At 56.5% G+C, this 10,582-nt stretch overlaps 2 protein-coding genes across 4 annotated transcripts; one reads left to right on the plus strand and one right to left on the minus strand.

Annotated features, from left to right (window-relative positions):
* Positions 1-286: 286 nt before the first annotated feature.
* KAT2A (lysine acetyltransferase 2A) lies at positions 287-7,757 on the minus strand. 3 transcript variants are annotated; one of them, XM_036883265.2, is made up of 18 exons: positions 7,350-7,756; positions 7,083-7,206; positions 6,593-6,738; positions 6,397-6,486; positions 5,919-6,100; positions 5,634-5,825; positions 4,647-4,753; positions 4,339-4,449; positions 4,115-4,254; positions 3,821-4,029; positions 3,480-3,606; positions 2,495-2,605; positions 1,957-2,100; positions 1,650-1,764; positions 1,527-1,563; positions 1,384-1,447; positions 1,160-1,244; positions 287-1,003 (listed from the first exon to the last, which is right to left on the minus strand). In XM_036883265.2, exons 1-18 carry the CDS (start codon positions 7,686-7,688, stop codon positions 810-812), a joined length of 2,517 nt encoding a protein of 838 aa, XP_036739160.2. In that variant the 5' UTR covers positions 7,689-7,756; the 3' UTR covers positions 287-809. The 3 variants fall into 3 exon arrangements, 2 of the variants coding, with proteins under 2 accessions (XP_036739160.2, XP_036739161.2); XM_036883266.2 differs by having other exon boundaries at positions 4,115-4,251; positions 7,350-7,755; XR_005024408.2 differs by lacking the exon at positions 287-1,003 and having other exon boundaries at positions 1,650-1,781; positions 7,350-7,757.
* Positions 7,758-7,902: 145 nt separating this feature from the next.
* HSPB9 (heat shock protein family B (small) member 9) lies at positions 7,903-10,489 on the plus strand. Its single transcript, XM_036883286.2, has one exon. The coding sequence runs from the start codon at positions 8,920-8,922 to the stop codon at positions 9,409-9,411; it is 492 nt and encodes a 163-aa protein (XP_036739181.2). The 5' UTR covers positions 7,903-8,919; the 3' UTR covers positions 9,412-10,489.
* The last annotated feature ends 93 nt before the right edge of the window (positions 10,490-10,582 follow it).

Consider the following 10,582-nt stretch of genomic DNA (forward strand, 5'->3'; position numbering starts at 1 on the left):
TCCACCCCTTTTGGAGTCAGCTGTAACCATACCCACCCAGGTAAAGGCAGCCAGGTGGCGATTAGGACCCCTACTGCCCCCACACCTGGGCCAGGAGCAATGAGCAGTGGGGCTGCAGCCAGGCAGGTCCCATCACCCCAAAGGCAGGGGACTGACTAGGCACAAGGCTTGTTAGGGTGGGTTGCCCTAGCACACCAGAGAGTAAATAGGCTTCAGCTTTTAGGGGGTACTGGTGGGAACAGGGTCAGCTTGCTAAGGCAGAGGCTATACCAAAGAAGCAATCACACAGAGGAAAAAAAAGAGCTTTATTGTTCCCTCCATGGGATTAATGCCAGGAAACCAATGGTCCCATGTCCCCACCCCTGGGGTAGAGAGAACAGTGCAGGGTGAGGCATGGCCCCTCTTGTCTGGATTGAACTTCCAACCCGAGGCCCCCTACTCAAGCTAGAATTGGCAGTCCTGGCCCTTGAGGAAGCAGTGACCCAAGGCAGGCTGAGGACTCCAGGACTCCATGGCTCTGTGGGGACCCATGCCTACAGGCCACCAGGGCTGAGCAGGTGGCACCAGCCACTCCAGAGGGGCTGAGCTCCAGGCCCAGGAGACCCCTCACCAAGGTGAGGCACAATGAAGGGTCACACAGAGTAGCAGGCTTGGGGGTGCCTGAAAGTCCAAAGACGATGAGGGCTGGAGGGCCCCTGGTGGGAGTGTTTCAAATTGAGAGAAACCTGGGTGCCAGGGGCTCCCCAGGATTGGATTAGAACCCGAGATGGGAGACATTCCAGGTGGAGGCTGTAGTCCAAAGCCAGAGACTACTTGTCGATGAGCCCCCCTTCCTTCAGCTTGAAGTAGAAGAACTTCTCCAGGGCACTGGCACAGCGGCAGTACTCGCTGTCAGGGGGGTTGTACTCACGACAGTTGGCGATGACCCGCTGCAGGTCAGCCACAAAGAGCTTCCGGGTCACGTAGTAGCGGCTACGCAGCCGCTCTGTCATGGTCTTCAGGTCTGGGGCAGTGAGAAAGGAGGAGAGGCCTTTAGGAGGCAGAGGAGAGTGGGCTGTCCAGCTGGGTGGGTCACAAGGGGCTGTGTGATGCAGTCAAGGCAGGAGTAGTAGATTTGGGAGTGGTAGAGGAAGAAGGGGGTCAGAATGAGGGGCCTCACCGATGGGGAAACGGATGACCTCGTAGTAGTCAGGGGCCTCTGACTTCTTCACAGGCTCCATGAAGGGCCAGGCACTGGGGTGTGACTACAGAGGAGAGGAGAGCTGAGCTGGGGCCAGGCCCACTGTGCCCCACACCCAGCTCTAACTGCCAGCCACTCCAGACTGGGTCATCAAGCACAGGCACTGGTGGGGGGAACCCCAGAGGAGAACCTGGTTTGCCCACCTTGATCTGGGCCAGCAGGTTTTTGAGAGTTGTGTAGAGCTGGTCAGGATCCTTCAGCTCCTTCCTGGGATGACAGAGGCCAAGTCTGAGGTTTCTGGTCCCCCTGCTATCCCCAATACCCTCTCCCTCCACACAACACTCACCCTTTCTCCTTCCCCAGAGGCTTCCAGCCCGTCTCTCCTGCAAAGCAGCAAGTGGGGAGAACATTCCTAAGAATGAACACACCCAAACAGCACGCCCCCTCTCCCACCAAAACCCCTGCTCACGAATGCCAGGGACGCTCTCCACAGGGATCTGCCTCACACCCTCCTTGAAGCAGCTGAGCCCAGGGTAGATCTTGCGGATCTGGGCCTGTTTGCGCTCAATCAGCTTCTTGATGATCTGAGGGAAGGAAGGGTCTGAGGGGCCAACCCCAGCCCCAGTGACAACCTTCTCAGGGCCACAGAGCTGCTGCCACTGAGTCCAAGCACCTCCCCTCTAAAGCAAGAACCAAGCTCCTGGCCAGTCCCCATCTCACATATGCATGTGCACGTTAACAAAAAAACCCAAGACATATACGCATGTGCACACAACCTCCTTCTGCTTTTTGATGATGTGGGACAGCTCTGTGTAGGGAATCCGGGGATTCAGCTCACACTCCATCAGTGTCGCCCCCTCATAGTCCTTGATGTAGCCCAGGTAGCGGCTCTTGGGCACCTTGATGTCCTTGGAGAAGCCCTAGGGAGTGGATGTTATAATGCAATCCATCTGCAAGGCTTTCCCAACTTAAATCGCCCCCCGCCGAGGAGCACCTGAGAGGCTGTGCATGCCGTGTCCCCTCTGCCCAGTTCCTGGATCCCCTCCTGCAGTACCTGTTAATCTGTCCCTGGAAAGGCCCCTGATCAGCTGCTCCCAAGAGCCTCCCAATTCTTCTGACCAGCCCTACAGGACCCTATTCTTCACTGGGGCAGCAACAGGAAGGTGGAGGATGGGCATAAAGGACTTCCCCACAGGTGGGTGCTGGATGGGACAGGGGACACAAAGGGACTCCCACCCCATCTACACCAGGGAGCTAGACAGAACAACCCCTGGCCCCAGGCAGCGGGCAAGTGTGGGGTAAGGCTAGGCTCACCTGCTTTTTGAAGTAGCCAATGGCATACTCGTCGGCGTAGGTGAGGAAATAGAGGATGTTGTGTTTGATGTGATACTCCTTCAGGTGGTTCATCAGGTGAGTCCCATAGCCCTGCGGGGGAAGAGAGCAAGGCTTAAGAGAGTGTGGGGGGAGGGCTGGCACTGGAAGGCCCAGAGAGGAGGGAGCAGACTGGAGAGGAAGCCAGGGGACACAGAACAGGCAGGAGGAAGGGCAACTGGCAGAGGCAGGGGAGTTCATGGAGAGAAGAGTGAAGGCGTGCTTTTCTCTGGGCCACGTGTGGTGCTTGGCACTTTACAGACCAGTCCTCAAGTTAACCCATGAGGTAGGTATTATTACCTGCATTTTACAGAAGGAAAAACCAAAACTCAGGTGTGTTAGGAAATGTGTCTAAGGTCAGGCAAGCCAGTCACAGCAGGGCCAGGATTCAAACCCAACCAAGAGGCTGCACCCCACAGGTCCCTGGTTCCTAGTCCCTGGGCCTCAGTATTGGATGGAAAGGAGAAAGGAAATCACAAGGGCTCTGCTCACTGCAGCATCTGAACCCTCATGTCAGGACCAAGGAGGTTCAACACAGAGCTGGGTTCCATGAACAGGAGAGCCAGGGACCCTCCTAGTGGTCTGTTATGACAGGTCTGTTATGACAGTGAAAGGCTAGAAGCCAAGGCGACTACCACCCAGCACAGGGCTATTGTAAAAATTATTAACTCCTCAACGGATGTAAATGTTCCTGTGATGAAGGCAATTCAGATGGTTAAAACTATTACTGATTTTTGGGCTCCATTTGTCAGCGGTTTTTTTAAGCCAGTTATCAAAGCACAACTGCCACCTTGTGGAGAAGTGCGGAACTATCTGACCATCAAGAGAAGGGTGGGGGCTGTTGTGGCACTACAGCCTGCTGCTCTGACTTGGTCCAAACTTAGAAGCAGATGGGGGCCAGGGGCTGGGGCTGGGGGTATGCACTCACCTTGACCTGCTCATTGGAGGTGACAGCACAGAAGACAATCTCTGTGAAGCCCTGGGTGGGGAACATGCGGAAGCATATCCCACCAATGACCCGCCCATCCTTGATCAATGCCAGAGTCTTGTGCTTCCTGAGGGGAGAGGCAACAGGTCAAGTCATAGCCCCTACCTGTCACCCAGATGCTCCCCACATCCCCAAAGCCCTGGAGGCCTGAGCTTTACTCAGTGCTGGGAACCAAGGAGCAAGAACTCAAAGGCTGCAGGAAGAGGCTGGGGGAGGAGTGGGGAGGGCCAGCAAAGCGCCTGGGCTGGTGCCCTAGGGTTTGGGTTCTCCTGCAGACGCACGGGTCAAAGACGAGGCGGGCGATATACTCCTTGGGCATGCGCGGCAGCTGGTGGGAGAAGACATTCTGCAGCCCCACAAGCCAGAGCAACACCCGCCGGTTGGCCTTGGGCGTCAGTGAGTTGCCGATGACATGGAACTCAATGATGCCACGGCGCTCCTCCAGGCGGGCTGTCTCATCCCGGGCCGCATTGGCTGACAGCAGGCTTGTCTGGGTACCAGAGGAGGGGCGGTGAGCTAGGGTCTCAGGTTGGTGAGGCCCCCTCCCTACACCAGTCAGCAAGCTAGTTGCCCACCTCGGGCCCCAGCATGGCGGCAGGGTCAGTGATGGTGAGCATGACCTCGTTGACCAGCTCCATGGGGATGTCACCCATCACACGGAGCCGCTTGGCATCTTCCAGGGTCAGGTTCTCTGGGAGTTTCCTCTTCTCGCCTGCTGGGGAGAGGTTGGCAAGGTCTCCCAGGGACAGCAAGAGAGGCTGGGGGAGGGAGGGATTACTGTCAGGGGTCAAGTACCCACCTGGCATAGGCTCAGCCCCTCCGGAATCCAGACTCAAGGAGCTGTTGCTGCCCCCACCCATGGTGGGGCTGAAGATGGGAGCACTGGGAACAACTGCAGCACTGACTGTAGCTGAGAAAGACAGAGAAGTCAGGGAATAGGGGTCGAAGGCCCTGGTAGGTCCCAAAAAGGGATCAGGGCCCTCCACCCGCACTTAGTCCCGCTGCATTTCCCCCCCGGCTACCCTTCGCAGCCGCTTTTCTACAGCAGGGCTGAGCTCAGCCACAAGGGCTGAGCAGAGGTGCTGCCAGGCCTGCTGGGGCACCTACCTGGCCGGGGCACCAGCTGGGTCCCCTCTGACGGTGGCATGGTGAAGCCTGACTCCCAGATCGGAGAGTTTGCCCCATAGATCTCCTCCTCCAGCATGGACAGGAATCTGTGGGGAGGGTACAGTCTGTCCCACAGTCTGTCCCACAACTATCCTCCAACCAAGGGAGCAGCCTGGGCTAGACACCAGAGGGATTGGAGGCAGGCCAAAGAGACAGGCCCTGCTTCAGGGAACTGGGAGCCTACGAACAGAGACAGCCTCTGCCTTCAGACTAGGGGAAGGCACAGTCTCCTGCCTCCTGGGAGCCCTAGTTGAAGGCAAGAGGGCAGAAGACTCCCAGAAAGAGATCAGAGTCCGGGTCTGCCACGATGTATAGCATAGAGAGACAGGGTCTGAACCAATGCCATCCTGTGCTGTGGCCAGGCAGGGCACTAAGTCACTCTGGGCCTTGTCAAAATGGGGCTCAGAATCCACCTCCTCCTGCCACCTCTTATTCTACCTGGTGGCAAAGGAGCACTGGAGAGCCTAGATTAGTCAGTAAAGGCTTCTTCAACTGGGAAGCTACAAGCTTAAAATGAAAGGAAGGTGTGGCAGAACAGGAAAATATTACAGAAAGAACTAAAACAGGGGTGGAAATCAGTTTCAGCTCAAGTGTAAGCTCTGGTTTCTTGGAGTGCTTCAGTGGGAAGGATTCTGAGGCTGTGTCCAGGCCCCGAGGGAACAATTAGTAACATCTACCAGGGGTGTGGGCAGGGGTAATGTTAGCACTTGGGCCATGTACCTGCCATCCCCAGACTAGTACACGCAAAGGCAAATGCTAGCAAGCTGCATCTGGGCCATGGGCAAGTCTGCCAGGTAGACACCCAGATCCCAGAAGGCTCATGGAGGGAGAGGAGGGACCAATCCAGGAAGCCTTCCTGGAAAAAAGGGGACAACAGGGAGGATGTGAACTTGGAGCAAAATCCTGATAGGCCAGAATGAGCCTTACTTGGGAAAGTGGGTGAGGATAAGGGTCCTCTTCTCAGGCACCAGCTTGTCCTTCTCCACCCGGAACTTCTCCAGGAGCTGCCGCCGGGTAACAGTGAAGATGGAACGGAGAAGACTTCGCCCAAAGACATGAGTGGTCTCGTACCGTGGGAGACTATCGCAGCTCTGGGGCACATGGCAGTAACACAGCCATCTGCAGGGAGTGGGGAGGAGGTGTGAGAGTGGAAACCACTAACCCAGGCTGGGCCTACCAACTCCCCCTCATGCTGTCCCCAGCTGGGCCTACCTGGTATAATTGACCTTGTAGGTGGCCACATCCTCGGCCTGAGACCTCTGCCGAAATTGGGCAGGCGTTTCAAGCTTCCAGTAGTTAAGGCAGAGCAGGAACATCTTTGAGAGCTCAAACATCGTCTGCCGCTCCCGGGGAGCCAGGTGACTAAACTTGTACTGCACAAAGTTCAACACACCCTGAGAAGGGGTGGGTGGGGAACAAAACCAGGAAGGAGGTATGAGCAGCCAGCAGAGGCTTCTTATTCAAAAATAGGTGCTTCTTGAGGACAGGGGCAAGGCTCTCCCCTTACTTTGGGATGTTCTATGAAGAGAAACTATGTCCCCTCCTCACCCCCATGCTCACCCTGAGGTTAGCAAAAACCATCCTCCCTTCTCTGAAACTCTCTCCTATTCTCAGCTTGAAGAGGATGGGAACACAAGCTCCCCACTCCTCCAAAATGCTCCCGACTCTTTTACCACCTTCCTCACCCCACCTGCTCAATATTAGGCTTCTCAAATGGGGGGCTGCCCAGGGAGCCCTCCACCACAGGCCGGGTCATCTGCAGGATGCACTTCCGCAGGAGCTAGAGAAAGAGAAAGACAGAGGAGTAGAGGTCAGCAGAGTTCAGAGCTGTGGACCCCTCAGCTTCACCTCCTTCGCTCACCCACACTCACTGGGGAGACACTTACCTTGAAGAGGTAGAAATAGACCTGCTTAGTGTCTGTGTCCTCCTCTTTATGAACAGACATGAATAGATTCTCCACGTCCACGACCATTCCCAGCAGCCGGTTAATCTCATCCTCTGACACGTTCTCCAGGTGGGACACATGGTCAGCTGCCAGAAGAATAGGTGGTAGAGTTGGGAAGACTGAACAGAGAGCAAAAGGGCTTCCTGCCCCTCTTCATCACCAGCCAAGATACCCCCTCCATCCCTTCAACCAGTGTGACCAGCAATGAAGCTGACTGCTCCTATGTCAGCCCTGGGGTGGCCCCTGGTCTCTTTCGGGATGGTAGATTTCTGTTCTCCCTTGGGTCATACACCCTCCCAACTTAATCCCTCCTTAGAAGGCATCTCAGTTCCATAGATGAAGCTCTGTGGCACTAACGTAATCCTGTCCGAACAGGACCAGCACCTGCAGCTGTGTCCCCCCCGAGCTCCCAGGGCACTACCTGCCTTACCCAAGGGGTGCTCACAGCTGCGGCACAACTCGCTCAGGTTGGCAGCTGGCTGCTGCAGGTCCATGCGGGGTGCAGTGGGGGGCTTGGGGTTTTTCCACCCATTACACTTGCAGGTTTCATTTGCCTGGAGGCAGAAGGATCAGTCAATAACCCTGTACTTTGGGGACCAGAAAGCCCATCCCCCGCCACAGCTTTGCCCCCATTCCCCACCCGAGCCCTGAGGATGCCCCAAGCCCCGCCCCCTCTAACCCAAGGCCCCGCCCCCACCTTGCAAGCCGAGAAGACCCCTAGCTTCTCAAGCTTCTTGGCTCGCGGCAGTCCCCGGACTTGCGCCTTCCTCTGGCTGGCGCGCTGCTGCTGGCTCAGGCCAGGACGAGCTGGATCCCCCCCGCTCCCGGTGCCCCCACTTCCTACCCCGGGCCCCCCCGTCCCTGTGCTCCCGGCTGGGGCTGCAGCTGGGACGGGGGCTGGTGCCGGAGTGGGAACAGGAGCCGGGACCGAAGCCGGGCTGGGGGTAGGAGTCGGAGTTGGGGCAGGGGCTGGGGACTGAAGAGGACGGGGCTGCGCGGCTTGCGCCGGGGTCGAGGCCTGGGAAGATTCCGCCATGGCCTCCCCCACAGCAGAGCGCGGCGCGGCGCTCCCAACCCTAGGGCCGCATGGGCAAGCGGCGCTCAATGCGCAGGCGTCTCTGCTCCGGAGCGTGATGGGAGTGGTAGTCTCACACCGCCGTTCTCCTCGCCTCCAGCTTCCAGACTTTTCGGTCCTGTTTTCTGATCCCAGACTGCGAAGTGAGGCCCTAGCTCGCACCCCAGAATGACACCTCTTCACTTCTAATCTCTCTTGAAGGCTTCCGGCATAGTCAAGATTGCTGCCTTCTTGGGGACAAGGAGAAGCATTCCCAGAAACAAGCTTCCGTTTGGGGGAACAGTGGGCTCTGCCCACCTCCCAAGCCTGAGGGAGGAAGTGCAGGCCTGGAGCCTGGGGCTGCCTTGGCTTCCCGGCACATCTCCTCCCACCCCCGCGCCGTCCCACATATTTCTGGGCACAGAATGCAGCTACGGTGGGGACTGAGGAGCAAGTTCTGTTCCTTGACCTATGAAGTGGTTACACGAGTGCATTCTCTTTGGGATAATTAAAATGTACCCTTCTGTGCACTTTTCTGTATGTAGATTATACTTGAATAGAGTTAATATAACAGCGCTGAGCCCCAGAGGCATGGCAGTGGTCGGTCATGAAGGAGGCTACTGAAGTGGGGATGAGAGTCAGAGGGCGGGCGCCTTTCCCTGTGTAGGGAATCAACTCTCTTTCCCTACACCGTGGGCACCTCAAGGGCAGGACCCATCTTCATCTTTGGTCCTAGAGCCCAGCCCTGAGCCTGTCACAGTAGCCCCAGAGTAGGATGAGTGAAGGAAACCGGGAAAATGCATCCACCTTCCAAACCCCGTTTGTCACAGCATTGTGCGTGGTCAGAGAAAAGCAGGACATTCCGGGAAAGGATGACTCCAGTCACATTCCGATAGCGCTATTCAGAGGATAGTCCGTTTTGCCCACAGGACTGATTCTTGGAAGGGGCAAGAACTTGGCTCACTCATCACCCCTCTGTGCTGGTGACTACTCCAGGGTCGGGCTTGCCCACATCTAGCTTTGTTTAGCCATCCAGTCAGTTCACAGCCCTGGGCCGCCCAGTCCCTCTAATGGAGGTGGGGAAGGGCTCCAGAAAGGGGCAAAATCCAAGATAAAAGCAGTAGCGGGCATGCCAGGGCGGCTTACAGCCTGACCCTTGGAGGTAAGACGTCCACAGCTGACCTAGAACTCTACAGGCCCTTCCTCTCCAGGCATGCGCGCCACTGCCCGAGTGCCAAGCCGAGCACCTTGCACGGTAGGACAGCAGTTGCTCACTTGGGTCCTTAGCAGTCTCCCCGGCGAGGGCCAGGTGGCCACGCTGCCAGTGCGACTGCTGAGGGATGATGTGGCCACTGTGCAGGATGTACATGCAGTGGATGGCTTCCAGATGAAAGTGGATGCCCGTGGCTTCACCCCTGATGAGCTCGTGGTGCAAGTGGACGGCCGATATCTGATGGTGACAGGCCAGCGGCAAATCGAGGGCTGCAGCCCAGATGGCTGCAGCTACCGCGTGGCGCAGAAGGTACACCGGCAAATACAACTACTGCCGGGCCTGGATCCTGCCGCCATGACTTACAGCTTGACTCCCTCAGGCCAGCTGTGCTTCCAAGGCCAATGCCAGGCGCTGCCATCCCCTGAAGCCCAGATAGCACCGTACCCAATAATCAGCAGCCGCGGCTCTAAGAAGCGTTCCAACCCAGTCTGACCTAGTAAGCAACCATAGTGTGCAGCAGCAGCCTTAGTGTCCTGTGGTCTCTTCTCGAGGTTGGGGTCAAAGTGGATGTTTAACAAAGATAGTGGGGGGCCGAGTGAAGGGCCCAGGGAGGCAGGAAAGGCACCTCCAGGTGGTGGTCCACCAAGAATCGGGCCTCTGGCCTTGGGAGAAGCTGGGGCAGACCCTCAGCTCAGCTCATGGCCTCAATATATTGCTCCTGCCCTGGGCACCTGAGCAACAGCTCCAGCAGGGAGCAGCAGAGAGCCAAAGCAGACTGGCTTCAGAACCAGCAGAGGGCCAGGACAGCCCAGGGAAACATGGCTTGGACCTGGTGTGGGGCTGTCTTTTGGCCTTAAGACCAGTCCTAGGTTCCAGAGATCATTGGTGTTCCTTCCTCTTCAGGCAAGAAGGTGAGAGGACCCAGTCCCTCACAACCCTGGTACAGACTAACCAAAAACCCCCAAAGAGGTTGCTTCTGGTTTTGGAGACCAACTATTTTCAAATGCAGACTGCACATCACCCCAATATAATCTGGAGCTGGTTGGGGAGAAGTGAATGCAGAAGTTCAACTTCAAACTCGATGAGATTCAGCTCCAGGTCACCCTTACCCCACCCCATTAGAGGTGGTAATATAAGGGCCTCCTTCTCTTGGTTCCATGACTACCAGCATCCCCTTTGGGACTGTGGGAAGCTTTTAACAAGATTCAATGGTTCATTTTAAATTAACTTCCAAGTAATCTAGAGAGGTCATTTGAACTCGGCCAGAGAAAAGACAAGGAAGACAAGCAGGAGGTCGATCGATCGGCTGACTATATTGACAAGATACTGATTGGTTACATGTTGAAGAAAACATACAATACAAAATACAGAAAAAGTTGGTTCCATCCCCTCCCACTCCCCCTTTGCCCCCCCCCCCAAATACTCATCATCATGATTTGGTCAGAATAGGGCTCAGAGCCAGAGATCAGGGCGACCAAGGACAAGGGGGGAGAGGGTTGTGGGCAACAGGTTTGTGGCTGTTCACAATAATGCTGTGGTTTCTCTCCCAGCTGTGAGTCAATGGGTGAGAAGTGGGCTTCAGTCTGGTAACAGCCAGCTGGGTGAAGGGCTGTCTCTCCCTTCCCTAGCCCCGGGGGCCTGCTCCACCGCCCAGAACCAAGCC

The sequence above is a fragment of the Manis pentadactyla genome, chromosome 4 (assembly GCF_030020395.1).
Source record: "Manis pentadactyla isolate mManPen7 chromosome 4, mManPen7.hap1, whole genome shotgun sequence".
Taxonomy (NCBI): domain Eukaryota; kingdom Metazoa; phylum Chordata; class Mammalia; order Pholidota; family Manidae; genus Manis; species Manis pentadactyla.